At 53.6% G+C, this 19,189-nt stretch overlaps 2 protein-coding genes across 4 annotated transcripts; one reads left to right on the top strand and one right to left on the bottom strand.

The window, feature by feature from the left end:
- Positions 1-634: 634 nt before the first annotated feature.
- Positions 635-5,813, bottom strand: rmnd5b (required for meiotic nuclear division 5 homolog B). Of its 2 annotated transcripts, none has more exons than XM_084694488.1 (10): positions 5,663-5,813; positions 4,092-4,272; positions 3,601-3,743; positions 3,346-3,483; positions 3,090-3,190; positions 2,660-2,826; positions 2,292-2,457; positions 2,008-2,110; positions 1,656-1,810; positions 635-1,506 (listed from the first exon to the last, which is right to left on the bottom strand). In XM_084694488.1, the coding sequence occupies exons 2-10, from the start codon at positions 4,228-4,230 to the stop codon at positions 1,443-1,445; spliced, it is 1,176 nt and encodes a 391-aa protein (XP_084550614.1). In that variant the 5' UTR covers positions 4,231-4,272; positions 5,663-5,813; the 3' UTR covers positions 635-1,442. The 2 variants fall into 2 exon arrangements, with proteins under 2 accessions (XP_084550614.1, XP_084550540.1); XM_084694414.1 differs by lacking the exon at positions 5,663-5,813 and adding an exon at positions 5,076-5,451.
- A 2,983-nt stretch (positions 5,814-8,796) lies between these two features.
- LOC146302603 (uncharacterized) lies at positions 8,797-18,923 on the top strand. 2 transcript variants are annotated; one of them, XM_084694276.1, is made up of 2 exons: positions 8,797-9,351; positions 9,984-18,923. In XM_084694276.1, exons 1-2 carry the CDS (start codon positions 9,289-9,291, stop codon positions 18,369-18,371), a joined length of 8,451 nt encoding a protein of 2,816 aa, XP_084550402.1. In that variant the 5' UTR covers positions 8,797-9,288; the 3' UTR covers positions 18,372-18,923. The 2 variants fall into 2 exon arrangements, with proteins under 2 accessions (XP_084550402.1, XP_084550436.1); XM_084694310.1 differs by having other exon boundaries at positions 9,979-18,923.
- The last annotated feature ends 266 nt before the right edge of the window (positions 18,924-19,189 follow it).

Raw genomic sequence — 19,189 nt, 5'->3', positions numbered from 1 at the left:
TTACAATAAAACTTTCAAAACAAGAAAAACAAAAACTGGAAATTAAACCTCCAAGATCTCCTACCACAAGAAAAAAAAATCAGGTGCTGGAAAGGCCATACAAATCAAATGTCATCTTCCAATCTTTTGAGTAAGCAATCCAGGAGTCAACCAAACCCATGAATGAAATGTAAACCTTAACTTGATTCATGTGAACTGACACAAACATTAAAAAAGTAAATATCCGCTAGTGAGACCAAAGTGATATCAAGGTTGCTAGGCTGGTGCTGAGCTCGCTCAACAACAAAGCCTCACAGACGTGAGGTGACATTACTATTTCATGGCTAGGACCACAACAACGAGATATCAGGAACTATACATCTGAGTCTGGTACAGCCAGCGGAACAGTCACTTAAGGCTAGCGTTAGCTAGCGTTAGCTTTAGAGCTCGCTAATTTTCGCTCTTGCAGTCGGCCAAATCAGCAGGGAACCAGGAGATAAAGAGCTCATGGGCTGAAGACACCCTACCCAACACCCAGTTCAGTCCTCAGACAACTTCACAACCATGTAGTATCGGTGCTGCGTTTGCCACCAAGTATGGTTTTACTATCTTACATGAGTGATGGAAAATTGAAACAATGCACATTTCACAGTAGTATATTTTTCCTTTTTTGTTATATTTTTTTTTAATACATACATAGAACAAGAAACATGGCTTCCATAATGAGGGCCTTCGTGGAGCACGACCAGTCTTTTCACCCTGACCTCAAAATAAACGGAGGATCCGCCTTGCACACACACACTGATGAATTTCACCCACAGGGATGTTCAATCAGTCAAGGCCTTTATTACATCTGAGGCAGGCATCACATGTCCCAACCAAGTCTTTCATTCACAATAGACTGCAACTACGATTAACCTCCACCAGCATATAAGCCATCAATACAATTTATATGTGAATATACTTTCTCAAAAAGGTCTCTCTGAACTGTCTCTGTATAATAGAAGTTTAAATACTATCCTGAAACAAGCTGCTATTAAACCCAGTCACCCATACATAATCGTTCAGCCCATTCTCTGTCCAAAAACCTACCGATGGGGGAGGAGAGGAAAGAAACTAGCAGTCATCCATAACTCAATAAAACTAATGAAAATGGTAAAGCAGTACATGTCTCGGAGGGCGGGGGCGGTAAGCAGTTTGCAGGCAGTTGCCAAAATGAGTGTCAATGAATGATCCTTTTTCTGAGTCGTGTTCCTTGTGGCGGTCTTTGATACTGACTGACCCCCTTGTCTCTGTGCTGCCCAGACTGGGATCATCCACACAGGTCTCTACACAGAAGGGGCGGCTGATGGCTTCCGGGCGCGTCTGGGGCCGACTTGCAGGGAGCCGGGGGGGTACGGAGGGCGGGACGGGAACGGGAAGGAGGTTCAGCCATTCTCTGGAGCGCGGTAAGGGAAACGGTATCAAAAGAAGATCTGCTTGGCATCTGATGGGTTCTGTTCCATGGGGCAGTAGGGGCATTTGAGCCTGGAGAGAGACAAGAGGAAGATGTTCAAATGTGCTTGTCGTAAGCTCTATCAATTACGCATTAACCATTTCTTGTACAGCACTTTGGGGAAAGTCCAACCACAGACGCCCAGCATTAGCGTCATTCAAAGAGCTGCTCCACAACTTACTTTCCGGAGTTGGTGAGTTTGTTGAGGGCGTCTCTGGAGATGACATGCCCACAGATGAGCTTCATAGGCGGGTTGCTCTCGGAGGTCTGCTGCCGGAGGATGGGGCAGGCAAACACAGAGTGGTACCAGCACTTCTTCCCCAGGTCGATCTCAATCTAGACAAACACACCCCCCACACAGCGAGCATAAGTAGCTAGCAAAACCCTGACCAGCAGCGAGCGAGAGAAAGGGATGGCAGTACGAGAACAAGTACGAGAGAGAGAGAGAGAGAGAGAGAGAGAGAGAGAGAGAGAGAGAGAGCGTACAGGGATGGGGGGAAAAGAGAGAGAATTGGGGGGGTTGGAGGGCTTACAGGCAGTTCATCCTTGTGTGTCCAGACTCCACTGCACTGCCTCTGCTCTATGACCTGCTTGATGTTCATCAGCACAGGCAGCGCCATGCAGCCCGACGCAAAGCTGGGGAGGAACACAGGCTGGGATCACATCATCCACAAACATCACCTACAGTACGGTGTCAATCTAGCTTCACACTGAAGGGGGAATCAACACAGTGTATGTGTGTTTGTGAGTCTCAGCTTACACTGAGGTGTGATTTTCAGTGTGTGTGTGTGTGTGTGTGTGTGTGTGAGAGACTAACCTGACACTGAGGGGGGACTCTACAGAGAGGCCCAACAGAGCGCAGGCGTCCCTGGTGAAGATGTTGCAGATCTCGGCCCACTGGTTGGTCTCCAGCAGCGTGCGGTAGGGGGAGTTCTCTATGCCGTGACGCAGGTACACCAGGCTGCCCATCAGGATCTGGATGTCTGGGGGCATCACACACACAGTAATGTAGAGGAGACAAAGAACGGGAACTATTCCTCTGGTTCAAGTTATATCATTAAAGCAAATGGGGAAACTCTTCAGCACCAGGTCTATGGTCTGTCCCCCTGAGCTTGTGTCCACATTGTACCCCACATTGACTGACAACGCTACCCCCCTAACCCCAGCCCCCTGGCGCTGCTCTACCTCTCTGGTGCTGCGAGGCAAAGGGCTGGAAGTGGCGGGCGTACTGCAGGGCCTCCAGCTGGTTGCCGATGCCCCCGTTGAGCAGGCTGATGAAATAGAGGCGGTGCAGCTTGAACTCCAGGGTGCTGTTCAGGTCGAGCAGACGCTGCCTGTTCGTCACCGCCCACCTAGCAGGACACACACAGACAGAGAGAAAGAAAGAGAAAGTGAAGGCGAGACGGCGAGAAAAGTCAAGTGCAAGAGAGCGTGAGAGGAAGACAGACTGAAAGATGGAGAGAGAGAGAGGCAGAGAGATGAGAGAGAGAGGCACAGAGAGAGAGAGAGAGAGAGAGAGAGAGAGAGAGAGAGAGAGGGAGGCAGAGAGATGAGAGAGAGGCAGAGAGAGAGAGGCAGAGAGAGAGAGAGAGGCAGAGAGGGCTACTCCACATACTCCAGCGCCGGTCGGAGGTCCTGCATCCTCAGCCCCTCCAGGATGCGGTTGAGCTCCAGAAAGGGCTGCTTCATGCTCATGTCTATGACCACGCCAGACTCCTGCAGGGCGCAACAACAACAAAACACACAGCGCCACCACAGGCTGCTTCAACACCCTTGGCAGCAGCGACACACCCCCCCCCCCTCCGTTTCGCATGGATAACGTGAAACGTGCCGTGGGACGCTAGGTGTCGTCTGTGGTGTGGGATGTTTACCTGGCAGAGGTCCTCTGCCACGCTGAGCATGCCTTGTCTGTAGAGGTGCTCTACGATGGTCTCGCTCAGGTACTTCTGTCTCTCTGACGAGTCCCACACCGTCTCCGCCACCACGGCACTCACCTCCGCGTCGAAATTCTACAAACGGGCACGACGATGATTCATCTGTCTGGACTGGACATTCTAGACATGGTGGTGACGGGCCGTGGGCACTGTGTGTGTGTGTGTGTGTGTGTGTGTGTGTTAGACTCTTACCCTGTCTATGGCTTTGCCCACTTTAGACACACTGCCATGGATGTCCTTGTGTCGTGAGGCCAGCATCTGTACAGTTTCTTTAATATTCTTACAACACTGAGCCATCGTTTGAGACAGGACTGAAAAATCTGTATCTTGTACTCCTGTAGGAGAAACAGGCAGGTTACATGCCAAATGAGCATGGTTATATAAAGCTGATGAATCATGCCATTGCATCAACACTTTTGAAACAGCACTGGTTACACAACCAGAGCCGAGTAATATTACAGTTCTAATGAGGTTTAGGCTGTCTAAAATAGCCCCTTTATTACATATTAGGCTATTTTTACTTGAGCACTTACTAGGTGGAGCAGAATTCTAGAGCTCCTGCTTATTGTATACAGTCAACTCATGGAATGTGGGGCAAAACTAAAGACAAACACACACTGCCTGAATGTACACAAGCAATGCATTCCTCCGTATATATGTGTGTGTGTGTGTGTGTGTTTTACCGAACGTGACCAGCTGTCCCCGTAGCTCGCAGACGGTGCGCAGGAGCTCGTCCAGCCTCTCCTCAGACTGGTGACCATACATGACAAAGCGATGGAGCACCTTCTCCAGCTCCCGCTCCACACACGCACACTGCTCCATGGCTACCGCGAGACTGGCACTCTCATACACAGAAACCGCCGCCTATGGCAGAGCAACAGCAGAGGGACAGAGAGACTTAGAGAAAGGACACACTGAACAGAGAACACATTTTAGTGATTTGTGGAGATTCTTCACGACATGAGTGGTTGCTTTGGGATATTTGATTGCTTTAAATGAAATGTAATGTACCACTGATGAACAAAGTAGCTAAGCTCCAATTACACTTTAGTGACACTGACCGTGAGAGCATTTGGCATTGCCCCATTTGTAATAACACGACATGAGTAAGGGATAAACTATTAAGCTATGACAACGGCGATATTGAATAACAGGGTTGATGTTCAAAGAGCCTAGTTAGCTTGCAGGCTATGATTTAAATCTGATGTAAGTTGACAATGTGGGTTGGTTAACTGGCTGGTATAAAGTTGATCAACAAGTGGGAACCAACTTTTAACTGTGTTACTTTGTAGCTAACAAAGATGTCGATAACGTTAGTGCTAGCAAGCTAATCACACATAGCTTTAACTAGCTAGCACTACATACATGACACGTAGTATGTGACTGCTACGCCGTTCAATGTAAAATAAATAACGATCCTTAAAAAATATCAATATACACAAAGGTAGTTAGTAAACCGAAATTATAAAAAACAAATACATTAGGCAGGTACCAGAAAATCGTCACAAGTTAGTGATACCCAGCTGGGGCCTTCTCTATCAATGCCGAGCTAGATAGTAAGCCAGTAGCGGTCAATATGGCTAGCTAGCTACAACGAAATCTTATTAGCATGATTTCAACACTAGGTAGATCAATAAAACAGTTGAATCACGTCAAGACAAACTCACTTGTAGACTGTTCGCGTCTGTCATAATGATATGGCTACAACAGCTTGCCCGATCTGCACACCTACAGCTGCCAAGCCTAGCGTAAAGCTAACGTTACGTTACAGTAGGGGCTAAACGCGTCAAAAGAAAACAACCCAGCAGTGCAAGCTAGTACCCTTCCCAGGTTGTACTGTACTAGCTTGCTGAGCTAGCTACATATATATTTAAACCATATGAAATAGGACAAACGATAGCTGGCTGAAATAATGTATCTGGTATATAGGTAGCGAAGGTTAGACGTTGACTTGTCACAAGTGCAATTCAATTCCTCTGCCTCAAAACAAGTTGTCGCATAACGTAAACAAACACTAGCTACGCTAGCTACTAACGGTGGCTAATAAAACAAGCTAACGTTAGCCTGCGAGGGATAGCTAATAATCATGTCTGACCTAGCAACAAATTTATTTAACCACCATATTACATTGCAGGAATGGAAGAAAAAACATTCAAATGCATAATGTAAATTTTTAAAAATGTTGTGAAATGCATGAACGTAATATATCAAATGTTAATTATTAGACAAAACATCAAAATAAACACTGGCTTGCCTGTCGTGACACCGATTCTCCACCAGTGGCCCTCACGATATGCGCTTCCTGTCTCAAGATCTCGAGTCTCACATTTTTCACAGTAAAAGTTTTCACCCTAATTAAAAAACTTTGCAATAATTACTTATTCAAAATAATTGTCTATCAGTGTTAATTATTTTGTTTCAAATGCCGCTGGGAGGAGTGAACGGCAGGTGGCGCTGCATGTGTCTGAATTCCAGGATGGTTGGAGTAAGTGACATTAACAGCACCAGGCGTCAATTTAGACAAGGGGATTCCCAAATGAAACATTAGCTCTTTCATGTTGGAAGGTGAACAATAAGTGAGACTAAATATCTGAGAAAACATACTAGAATGAATGCAACGCAGGCTTTTTTGCATATTCTTTGTAAGAATGCACTGTCTTTCTTACAAAGATAAAACGAGAATCAGAGACGCTTGGTTCAGATTTCTGTTAAGATAATCAATTCATTAAAATATGATTTAACTGTTCAATTGTTCAATTCAATTGTTGTTAGGCCACAGATTCACACTAACATCCTAAAAAGGACTAGTTAATAAACTAGGGCAGTTCAAAAAAGACAGAAACGAAATGTGATCTTGCATGTTTATATTCCCATTTGTCATAAATATGGCTAGCTCCTAAATAGGCTGTCCTATCATAAGACTGGACTGGACTCCACTTGAGGATCTTGTCCCAAAGATAGGACCACTGCACATAAACAGGTCCCAGTGAATTAACAACAGGAAATAACATTCAATTATCTAGGTTACACTGGTCTCTGAACAACAAAGTAATTATGAAACTTTAATGACAATACACCAAGCAACAAAAAAAAGCTGAAAGGGCTATTTTCATCTGTGATTCATCTGTGATCCCAGGGCGTCCTGGACAGCACAGGAACAAACTGTTGCCCAGCCTAGTGGATCTGCATGGCTGGCAGGTGCAGTGGGAGTATTGTATTGCTGACTGTGCGGGTGTTTCTAGTGTCACAGACGAGGGGGCAACAGTGAGTGTAATCCCGGCGCGATCTGGACATAACACCCCCATAGCTGAGGCTCCTGTCATTTTTTCCCCTTGAGGCTTACTCTGGCCTGTTGAGGCTGGGAAGCCTGGGTGTCTGGTGGGAGGAGAGACAGAAATATGGACATATAGGCAGGCAAGAAGACTGCAAATTGGAAGAAGCAAATTGGTGGAGAGGCAGGCAGGCAGGCAGGCAGGCAGGCAGGCAGGCAGGCAGGCAGGCAGGCAGGCAGGCAGGCAGGCAGGCAGGCAGGCAGGCAGGCAGGCAGGCAGGCAGGCAGGCAGGCAGGCAGGCAGGCAGGCGGGCGGGTGGGTAGGTAGACAGGCAGGCAGGCAGGCAGGCAGGCAGGCAGGCAGGCAGGCAGGCAGGCAGGCAGGCAGGCAGGCAGGCAGGCAGGCAGGCAGGCAGGCAGGCAGAGCCCAAAATAGAGAGTAAAGCAGAGAATTAGACAGAAGCTCACAGCATTGACTGAGCATACCAAAATACATAGACTCTCACACAATTCATACTCATTCTAATGCCTAGAGCCTAGTAGTGGCTTACCGCTCTCTAGAATTGTGCGTTCTCTAAAACGTTAAATTTGTGTCTGCCCAGTGACATCTTTGGATATATATAACGTGTCATAAAATAATGTTGGTCAGTGTACTGTAGAATGATCTAGCCCTCTCCATGGAGGTTGGCGTGTATGGAGGCAGTACCGAGTACATCAAGGCTGAGGATCCGGACCCAGGTGAGGAGCCAGGCCCAGGTGAGGAGCCAGACCCAGGTGAGGAGCCAGGCCCAGGTGAGGAGCCAGGCCCAGGTGAGGAGCCAGGCCCAGGTGAGGAGCCAGACCCAGGTGAGGAGCCAGGCCCAGGTGAGGAGCGAGGCCAAGGTGAGGAGCCAGGCCCAGGTGAGGAGCGAGGCCAAGGTGAGGAGCCAGGCCCAGGTGAGGAGCCAGGCCAAGGTGAGGAGCCAGGCCAAGGTGAGGAGCCAGGCCCAGGTGAGGAGCGAGGCCAAGGTGAGGAGCCAGGCCCAGGTGAGGAGCCAGGCCCAGGTGAGGAGCCAGACCCAGGTGAGGAGCCAGGCCCAGGTGAGGAGCCAGGCCCAGGTGAGGAGCCGGACCCAGGTGAGGAGCCAGGCCCAGGTGAGGAGCCAGGCCCAGGTGTAGAATGACATCTACCCTGATTCTATACAGTTCTGTAGCTCCCATGGTGAGACCGAGAGAATGGTGCTTGTGGATCTGTGTTTAGAGGTGACCTTGTGCCCTGGTACATGTATGTAGGTTCCTCCATAGCTCTGACATGTTGCCATAACATACCCTCAGTCACTTCCATATCTAACTGTCAAGGGGACCTGTGCTCAAGGAGTTTCCATCCCCCTGGATCAGCTGGTGGCTGTAAATGAGTGGTAATTTCTAGGACAACACAATATACTGAATCCATTCCAAAAGGTAACATCTAAGTTTTACATACACATACAGTCACTTTTATTCAAGTGACTGTAAAAGGTAAGCACTGTGCCGCATTGCAAGATTGAACTTTTAGTGGGATGCAAACGTCTGATGTGGTGTAAGGAACAATACAGGAATAATGCCTTATCACAGTGAGCTCACCCTATTTAAGCAGCAGCCAGCGGCTTGTAACATGTTAGCACTCTGAAGTGTTATCAAGTGATCTTACTGTAGCTCCCACTGGAGGCCTGCGTGTGTTCAACGGACCTGCATGTGACTTGTGGCATTTGGGTGGTCTACAACTTATAACTTCTAGACCTGACCTGAGATCCCCTATCCTGACATTCAGGCTCCACCATCCCGCATCATTTGCTCTCTCTCTCTCTCTCTCTCTCTCTCTCTCTCTCTCTCTCTCTCTCTCTCTCTCTCACACACACACACACACACACACACACACCCACATACAGGGTGTGCCTCTGTGCTTCCCATGTCTCTCCCCACACTCTGGTGGCCGGTCCAGGCAGCTAAATCAAGCTACCCCCCTGATAGTGTGGCTCTATATATAGGGGGGCCCTGTGACTGAGCTGGCCTGGAGTGTCAGATTCCAGAGGCATGCATCCATCCTGGCTGGATCAGCACCTGCTGCTAACTATAACCCCCACCCCAGCATAACTCAGACCAGGGAGACGCTGCCAACACTAACCTCAGACTGGAGAGAAAAAAAACAGCATAACCAGGTCTGGCTTCAGAAGCCCGGGAGGGGCTGAAAAGGAGAACGAGAGAGAGAGGAAGAGAGAGGGAGAGAAGGAGAGGTAGAGGGACAGAGACAGGGAGAGAGAGAGAGAGAGAGAGAGAGAGAGAGAGCGAGAGAGAGAGAGAGAGAGGGAAAGAGAGAGAGACAGAGAGAGAGGGAGAGAAGGCGAGTGAGAGGGAGAGAAAGAGAGAGAGGGAGACAGATAGAGACAGAGAGCCTTTCTCCTTGGCTCTTACTATCAACGTCTCTTTTTATAATGTGGTGTCAATGAGACTTTCAAGTTGTCTGGGGCAGGGTTGCAGTGGCTGAGCAGAGTCTTCCTGTCCTGTGGTGCCCAGTGAGTCGGACCAGGTTACAGCATGTCCAGCTCCAGCCGGGCTGGACTGTGTCAGGGACCTGTGAAGCAGTGGACTGGATGAGGGAGACCTATTGCTATATAGAACTCAATCCTCGGGGAGAGTCCCATCTTCAGCCAAAGGTACGGTAGACATCCTTTTAGCTTTCTATGATCTCTCACTCACCAGGGAGCACGCTCCTCCCAGCAAGGCAGCATGGTGTGTGGTACAGAATGACAGTTTGAAACTAATACTGTATGGCAGATTTAAGCAGGCCAGGCTTCAACTGACCAAATGTTTGCACTGATGAGGATGTGCATTGAACTAAATGACTTTGAATGCTTCATGTTTCAAATAGTACGCCGACTATGTACTTGGTGTGTGACTAACTAGATGACAGAAGCACTTTGGAACAGATGGTTTATTCATTTGTATTCATTTGAAATGATGCACATTCTGCATATGTCTAAAATACAGTATGAAGTAAGCATGGCTGCCCCAGCCACAGACATGGCACCAGGCTCTTGTTAGACTGTCAGGTATTCGTTAGGGCACTATGATGAAAGGACTTGATACTTCAGGAAGTGAACGACGAGTTAAAATGCATAAGGGACTGTGTATGCGAAACAACCTGTTATCATGTCAGTTACGCACGAGGACACAATGACACACTAGACCCCGAGAACACAAACTCGACATTGTTGTGAAAGAGTGTATTCTACAAGTAGCCACGTGAGAACACAAGCCAGGTGAACGTGTGTTCCTCTCAGTGCAGGTAGAGAGCACAGCCCTGGGCCCCCAGGAGACGAGGCAGAGGAGACAGGACCGGCAGCCAGGACTCTCTGGAGCTCTGGACCCAGCGATGGACAGCTGGACTCTCCAGGGGGACAGCTACTCCTTCCTGCGCAGCGCGCCGCGCACCTTCTCCCTGCGCCACCGCGACGGGACGCCCAACCACGTGGAGATCTTCGACATCACCAACATCCCCAGCCACCGCAGCGCCATCTCCGAGACCACCTGCCTCTGCGACATCTTCAGCGACGACTGCGAGACCGCCTCGCTCTCCAGCAGCCCCGCCTTGGGATCCGTCGCCCCTCCTCCCCAACGCGAGGCAACCAGGAGACCCCTCCCGTCTCCGGTGGATGACGCCAACGACTCGTCGGGGTCCTACCACACGGCGTCGAGCTCGGAGCCGCTTAGCGACGTGGAAGTCTCCGAGGGTTCCTTCGAGAAGCCTGGCTCCCCGGCCTCTCTCGAGAAACCTGAATACAGGCAGTTAGAACCTTCTGGAGTCTCAGCTACAAGCCCATCAGGCCAGCTGTGTTCAGAGGCTCCTTTGCAGATTCAGGACTGCAGACAAACTCCAGAGCCAAAAAACATTCATCTTCTAGCACCGGAACTGAGGACGGGTGATAGTGAGGTAGAGGGGCGTACCAGTGTAGATAGGACCCCCTCCCCACGGTACACAACCTCCAGCACCCCTACGTCTGACGGAAGAGGATCAGCCTGCTCAGGAGTGTCGTCCTCAGCCAGCTCCAGAGCTCCTGTCTCGTCCCCTCTTCCACGAGACACTCGCCTGTCGCCCAGACCCAGGAGCCTCACCCCCAGCCCCTCCCCTCGCCCATCTGGGCTGGGTCCCTCTCCCGAACCTCTCTTGTACCGGAGGAACCCATCCCCTTTGTCCTCGCCAGGAGTCGAAGCCTCCTCACCTCAGCCGACATCTACATCCTCCTCGTCTGAGCCCTGGGTTCCATCCACGTCTGCTGACATCACGCCCACTCCCTCCCCAGTGTTCAGCTGCACGGACGTCTCTTCTCCGTCCAGAGAAACGTCGGTGTCGCCGCAGTCGAGGGGCGGAGCCCACTCACCTGACGCCCAGGCCAGCTCCTCCCCCTTCCCCGAGCGCAGGGGGAGGGTCTCCCTCCCTGACCTCTTCAGCAGAGGCTCCACCCCCGACGTAGAAGACTCCGTCTCCACACCCGAGCTCATCCCTCCTATATCACCCTCCGTCACCCCAACGCCTAGCAACGCGGACTCAAGACTGTCCAACAGTCCTGGGAGCCCCATCTCCACGCCAGGCCCGGGGTACACCCCTCCCCCATCAGTCACCTCTCCAGCCACCACACCTGACCTGGGAGGACCACCGTGTGTGTACAGAGGAACAGGCTCCTCCCCTGACCTGCTCCCCACACCCTCCCCCTCAGAAGCCTGGGGAAGGACGCCCTCACCGGAAGTCAGGTGTGACAGCCCCGCGTCCCCTGAAATCCTGTGTGCCTCTTCACCAGAAATAACCTACACTAGAGCCCTCTCACCTGGACCCAAGTACAACAGCTCTCCTGTAGAGTCCAGAAACACAGCCTCTTCACCTGAGATCAGGGTCACGGCATCTTCCCCCGAGGTCAGGAGAAGAGACCCCTCCCCTGGAGTTCTTGGGAATCCTTCTTTCAATTCTCTAGAAACCCATCTTCACTCCTCCTCCCCCAACCCACGTAGCTTGGCCTCCTCTCCTCAGATTACAGGCCTCTCCTACTCTATCCTCCCACCTGAGCCCCAGGACACGCCTTCACTGGAACGCAACGCCCTCACTGCCTCACCTGAGCCCAGGGGGACACATCTGTCTGCTGGGGGAGCAGGACCACACCTGTCCCCTGGCTCTCCTAGCACCACACCTCCCATTGTGAGCAGACGTCTTTCAGCTGACTCCACAGGGACAACCCCGTCACCTGACCCACGGGGCTCCCCCCAGATCACGGGAGCCCTCTGCAGTGTCCTGACGCCCCAGGGAAGAGAAACAGAAACGTCATCTGGACACAGGTACACAACCCCCTCCCCCGAAACAAGATATCCAACTCCTGGCTCAGAGCCAACACCTGAAACAAGATATCAAACTCTTGTACCTGCGCCAAAACCTGAAACAAGAAACCAAATATCTGAGCCGGCATATCCCTCCCCCTCGTCTGAAGTGAGATACCAGACTCCCTCACCGCAGCCCAGAGATAAAGAATCCTCGCCTAAAGTGAATTCCCCTCAACCCAGGGACGAATCCCCCTGCTCTCCAATCCAGTCAACAAAGGTTTCTTTCTCACCTGAGGTGTCAGAAACACAGTACAGGGTCTACTCAGTGGCAGAGATCCCTGAAGTGTCCTCACCTGAGCCTGACACGACGGCTGTTTCCCCTGCTCTACCGAGTCCCATCCACACACCTGAACTTAGAGCCTCGCCTTTGTCAATCGTGACAAGGGCTACAAGACGGTCCCCAGAGCATAGCAACTTCCAAGAATTAACACCTAAGGGAATTCAACATCCATACAACCACATGGAAGCATCTCCCATGGACGAAGACAAGGAGCTCAGTCTTCCATCGGTACAGAGGACTCAAGGCCAGACATCTTGGTCTCCTGATGTCCAGAAGCCTTTAGCCATCCTCAGACATCCAAGCCCCACCATCTCCCCTGGTCTCAGGGGCACGTCAACCTCCCCGGCCCCCAGGCCGGAGGACCTGAAGTCCCCACACTCCTCCAGCTCCTCGCCCCTTGACCCTCCCAACCAGCACTCCCCCCAATTTATCCCTCCAGCTCGACAGACACCCCCCAAACCCAGGGCTGACTTCAGAGAGAGACCCAGCGTCATGGCTCAGAACAGGAACCGAAGGAGTACCCCCTCTCCTCCTCTTACCAGGTTCACCCCAGTGCATATCATCCCTCCTGACAAGCCCCAAAGGCAGTGGCAGAACAGGGGCCACAGCCCCCCTCGGCCCCAGGTCACCCAGTCACCTCCACGGGGTCACAGGAAGCCTGCCTTGAAGCCTGTCACATCCAGGGGGGGCCCAAACGTTTCCCCCGGTGACCGAAGCAGCGGCCGCAGCCAGCCTCACTGGGACAAACTGGAGAGGGAGAGGGAGAGCGAGCGGGTGAGAATGAGGGAGGGGGATAACCAGAGAGAGAGGGTGAGGCAGGAGGAGAGACAGAGGGAGGAGCAGGCTCCGGGAAAGGGGGAGGGGAGGCCAGGGGAGGCCAGTTACAGAGGGGAACAGGTTGAGCTGTCATTCAGTGCCAGGAATAGAAAAGGGCCTGCGAGCCACAGCGCAACTCCCACAAGCAGACCGACTCGTCAGGGAATGCCAGCAGCGCGCTGCCATACAGAAAGTCTCCTCGCCAGCAGACAGCAACAACACAGTCTACTCAGAGCCCACAGTTCCCAGGCAAACACCAGAGGAGGCGGGCCCACCGGGAGATTCCAGCCCGCAGTGCCCCAGAAAGGGAGCTCGGCCCCCGGCCTCGCGACCGTCGAAGGCCCCTGCCCCGGCTCCAACCCCAGCATGGGCAGTGAGCTGGATGAGGCTGACAGTGAGGTGAAGTGGTTCACGGATGTGGCCTTCCGCAGCTTGTCCAGTCCCGAGGGGGACTATCTGGACATGTACAACTCCAGCCACCGCTCGTCCACCAACGTCTCCCAGCCCTCCACTCAGGACAGCCCGGCCGCGGCAAACGCTGCCTGGCTGGCGTACGCGGACCTCAGGGGATCCGCTCCGCGGCTGGAGAACGAAGACCTCCCACGCCAGCCGCCCCATCTGTCCTACTACCCCGACGGTCTGGACCCAGCCAAGCGCTACGAGATGGGCAGCTTCGAGTGTGTGGACGTGGCCGTGGAGCGGGAAGAGGTGAGGAGGGGACGGAGGGGAGTGCCCAAGAGACAGATTCAGCTGAAGAGGAGGAACACGGAGGAGAGGAATCAGGGGGAGGGCAGTGAGAGCGACAGTCCGGGGGTCCCGGGGATGATGGGCAGTCCCACTCTCCAGAGACGCTCCAAGGAGACGCTGGTGAGACAGCACAGCACCCCCGCAGCCCTGGAGGACTCCTATCACCCTGAGCCCAGCCCAGAGCCAGTCGACAGGAGAGTCAGGAAGTCTAAACTTCAGAAGTCTGTGTCTCTGGATGAGACCTGCACCAAAACCAAGATGGCCACCTGCCTAATCAAAAGTGTGCTGTCTAAAAAGATGCAGAGTGTTGGTAAACAAAGCAACCAACAAGAGGGAGAAGACTCCTGCCCACCTGAGGACAAGACTCTGCCCTTCGAGAGTGTGGTGTCACCAGTTGAAGAGTCCTCTAAACCCGAGGCCCATCACTTCAGTTCCAGTTTTCACTCGGAGCACAGCCTTTCTCCTGAAGACATGTCTGTCAACAGAGGAGCAAGTCCAAAGAGTGACACCAGTCAACAGAAAGGCTTTGGAGTGAAGCCCAGTGTTAGAATAAGCCCCCATATTGCCACTATCAGCCACTCCACCATTAGGCCGTCATCCAATGAGGGGGCTGATTCTCAGAACAGGAAACCGAACCCTGAAAGTTCAAAGATTAGATCAGAGCCGCTGGTACCGTTAAATGAAAACAGCCCCACCAGAGACAGAGACCCCAGGACGGTAGACAGACAAACGGGTGATGAAAATAAAACAGAGGAGAAAGAGGGCGGTGACTCAGCAGAGAATGTCGCTGCCGGGAACACCGGAGCCGGCGGCACGCAGGAGGGAATGACAAACAGAGAGAAGGAGCGCCGGAGCGTTGACTCAGGGAGCTACGCACCACCCAGCATGAAGAGCACCTACATGTCCAGGACACCAGAGATAACCCTGAAGCCCAGGTCTGCCACAGAGAAGAAGAAATCCTCCATTAACGTTTCCCTCATGCCAGATCTGGACGCTAAACCTGACCCCCGCCGCGAGTCGTCCTCCCCGGGCAACCCGGGGAAGACGGAGTCTGAGGAGGAGAGGTTCGGGGCAAGGGACGAGGAGAAGGCGGAGGATGCGGAGGTGAACGGGGACGGGAGAGCCAGGGCTCCCATGCACAGAGTGAGAGACGTGAGGAGGATGGTGAAGAACACATACAACCTGTCGTTCAAGCCCACCAGTGCCACGCTGCCCACGCATGAGAGGGAGGTGACGAGGGAGGAGAGGAGGGAGGAGGAGAGGAGGGAGGAGGAGAGGGAGGAGAGAGGGGAGAAGAGGAGGGAGGAGGAGAGAGAGCCGAGGGGAGGGGAGAGGCACGAGGAAACGAGAGAGGAGGCGAGGGCGGAGCGAAAGCTCCAGCCCTTCACTCCGACCCCCCAGAGAAGGGCCAAGCCCCTGCCTCGCCCTCAGCTCATGCAGATAGAATGCAAGGCAGTCAGCTGGCGAGAGAACAAGGACACGACGACCTCCGGCAAGTCAGCCGGAGGAGGTAAACTCCCGGACGAAGCGTCGTCCTCTCCCCCACAGCTGCCCCTCCCGAGACCTAAAGAGCCAGGGAATTCCCCTGACGTCACACCTCGGAGTTACACAACGGAGGACGTCGCAGGGACAGAGTCCTGCCAGACCGCTGCCCCTGTAGACTCCGTAGGCACAGAGACAACAACATGCAGTGCCTCAGACGAGAGGCAGGAGGTGATGAGAAGAGATTCCAAACCGCCCATGCTGGGAAGCATCCCCAGAGCGCCCAGCAAGGACAGAGAGGTGTCCTCTGCCACCATGGTGCTACACGACGGAACCAGCAGGGTCAAACCAGCCCAGGCCCAAAGCCCAGGCTCGACCACGTCCCAGCCCCCAGCCTTGACCCCAACCCAGGCTGCAGTCTCCACCCCAACCCTACCCACCTCACCCTCTCCGGGTCCCATCTCCAGCCCTGCTCCCGGCAGCAGCAGCAGCCACTTGGTCTCAATGCTAGTGAGGGAGAAGGGCTACCAGGCAGACATTGGCGCTGTGGTCAGTGAGGGGCCGACTGAGGCTGGAGGCGGAGTCAGGGGAGGGGTCCCTCGGAAGCACGTCAACCGCCTGGAGATCCCCCTCCAAACCTCTGGCCCCGCGGACAGACCTGCCGGGCCGTCTCACGGCCAGAGAGAGAGAACCCTGTCCTCCTCCTCCTCTGTGAGCGCCCCGGCCTCTTCCTCTCTGCCCGGCCTGAGGTCCGGCCCCACAGCGCCCCCCACAGACGAGGAGGTCCGATCGACGCCGGACAAGCGCCGCGAGGAGGAGCGGTTTGGCCGCAAGGCCACAGGGAGGGACACACCGCAAGGCACGCCGCCTCCTCCGCAGCGAAACACGCAGCAGCAAACACCCTCCCCGCTCAAGCAGACGGAGGTGGAAGCAGTGAAGAAACAAGGGCCCCCTGTCTCTCCTAAGTCCCCGGCCACGCGGCGGTTCAGACCGCAAGCCATCGAGGTCAGGTCGATGTCCAAAGACACAAATAAGCAGGAGACGGTTGTCAACACGTCACCAAGCAACAGACCTCAAACCATCGAAGTCAGGTCCATAGCCAACAACTCCCAGAAACCAACGGTGCCGCCAAAGCCAAGCTACAGGTTCAAACCAGCTGACGGGCCATCCTTGTCCAATGAGAGCCAGAAGACCTCGGAGTGGATCATGGCCCAGCAGAACTTGGAAGAGCGGACGGTGATTGACCACACACAGACACAGGCCGCTACCCCGCCCACACCCCGCAGACAGCCCTCAAATGACAATGCGCCAGCCAACTACACCAGGAAGTTAGCCGTCTCGGCTGTCTCCAGCTACAAACCACCACAGAGTAAAACATCAACAACCATGTCTAGTTTCTCCAACAGATCAGCGTCGGCCGAAACGGAGGTGTCCGCTGATGCTAGCAGGCAGCCAGGGACGTCAACTCAAACCTCAGGCATTGCACAAAGACCGCCAACCCTCAACCCCGTCCCGGCTCAACCCCCTTCAGCTCCCCAAGCCCCTGCCTCATCCCTGGCCAGCCAGCCCAGCCAACCAGCTGTTGTGGATCTAAGAAGCCACCCGCAGTATCCCAAAACCACATACCCCAGGGAACAAGCCGTGCCAGGGACCTTCCACAACACGAAACAAGCTGCCATGGTGTCGACCTCTCAGGCCCCCGGGTACTCACACTCACACCAGCCTTTACACCGCTCTCTGTCCAACGAGCGCTCCTACAGAACCGATGACCTCTGCTTCTACGCCTCCGACGACCCCCCCAGCTACGACGAGAGAGAGAGCTTCAGCCCCCTGCTCCTGCCAGACCTGACCTCCAGGAAGCTGAGCCGCTACCACCCTACCTCCCGGCCCCCTCCCTGCTCCTGCACCTCTGGATGCCCCTCCCACCCGGGCCTCACCCCCCCTCACCACCACCACAGCCCCCACAGCCTCACCCCTCCAGCCCCCTCCCACTCTCCAGGCCAGGGCCTGACTTACCCCATTTCCCAGCCCCCTCTTCGCCACCTCCCCCACCAGCAGTGCCGACCCGAACCCCAGGCTCTGAGCTACCAGCCCAGCTCGCCCAAATCCACCCATGCCCCGGCCATGTACCAGCCCATCCACCAACCCCCTGGCACCGCCTGCCCGCCCCACCCCTCCATGCTGCATCCCTGCCCAGGCGACCGCCCCCTCCAGCCCCCCCAGCAAATGGATCCGAGACGCCAGCCTGTCCATCGCTCACCCCAGCAGCAGCAACAGGGTGGAGGCGGGGGGCCTTACAGCGACCACAGCCACAGCCACTCCCCCAACCTACCCCCTATGGATGCTGGCCCCCAGTACTTGTGTGGCCCCCAGAGCCTGGGGCCCACGTACGGCTCTGAGTACGGGGGGGACGGCTCCAGCTTGTACCCAGACAGTGGCGGGGGTCTGGGCTACGGTCAGACCCCTCGCAGGGTGCTCATGGATCCAGAGACGGGCAAGTACTTCTACATCGAAGTACCGGTGCAGCCCCTGAGGAAGATGCTGTTTGACCCAGAGACCGGTCAGTACGTAGAGGTCCTCATCCCCCAGCAGGCCATGTCCCATTCTAGCATCTATCCCCCCTCTGCAGCCCCCTACTCCTCCCTCCACAACCCCAACATGTATGCCCCTGCCCCCCAGTACCTGCCCTATGCAGTGCCCCCTCCTCCACCTCACCCCCAGGCTCAGCCCCAGCCACCCCGGCACCCAGAGGCCCCGGCCCCGGGGACGATGCACCACAATGGGGCAGGGGTGGGCTATGGGAGCCCCTCCGGCCAGGGATCCAAGCCTGAGGCTCAGAGCCACCCGTCGCTGGACCATAGCTATCTGGAGAGTATGTACTACGTCCCCACAGGGATGACCGCCAGCCCCAACCCCACACCACCAGACTGCTACCACAAACACCCCTCCAGTCTGCCCAACACGGGGGGGAAGAGATCCTGAAATAGAAGACGCTAGTCTCCCTGGAGCCTGTTTGGTTTCCAAATACATTAACAGTGTACGCCGGGGCTGTCTAATGTTAGCTTGGGGTGTTGTTTGCTTGTTCCCATGGCAACCAGGGTGAATGAATCTGTACTCTTTTCCGTTGCTTATCATGGGATGGTTTGTTAGAAGATCTGTCCAAGTTTTTATTTGAAGGTCTGTTCATGTGATCTGAATGAGATTTTCTGCAGAAAATTCTGTTTCAAAACACAACAAGAAGGCACCCCTTTCTACTCTGTTCTGTCTTTATGCATAATGCATGAAGAGGGACGATGAAGTAAGCATAAACAGAGTAAGCATGTTATATTCTTACTGGTAGTGGATTTAGATTTGAACTCACATCACTTCAATGACTTGTTCTTAAACAACTCATACTTGAAAATCAGTCTTGGAAGAACAGAAATGAATTCCTTTCTCTTTCTTTCTCTCTAATATTTACTGTGGAATGAGTGAGTTTCTGGACCTTATGAGTGTTACATATATACCAATAAAATGTCACAAGTTGAATGTTAACCATTGTAATTCTCTTTATTGACTTTAATTCTTGCTTTCAAAGGGAAACGTGTCCACTAAAGCAATCAAAAATGAATAATGAGAAAGAGGCATACAGGACAGATATTGTGAGCTGCATGTTTAGCTCTCTACTGGGCAAACATGTTCACCCCTCACAGACCTTCTCTTTTGGCCAGTCAAACCTCAACTGAACCCATGTGGCCTGAGAGCGCCCCCTGGTGTCAGAGAGGAAATGTGGCTGAGACAGAACCAGGACTGTACATGAC

Source organism: Hypomesus nipponensis, chromosome 1, assembly GCF_054491055.1.
Source record: "Hypomesus nipponensis isolate SF chromosome 1, ASM5449105v1, whole genome shotgun sequence".
Classification (NCBI taxonomy): domain Eukaryota; kingdom Metazoa; phylum Chordata; class Actinopteri; order Osmeriformes; family Osmeridae; genus Hypomesus; species Hypomesus nipponensis.
The sequence above is the reverse complement of the archived record's forward strand: the minus strand, read 5'-3'. Positions and strand labels throughout refer to the sequence as shown.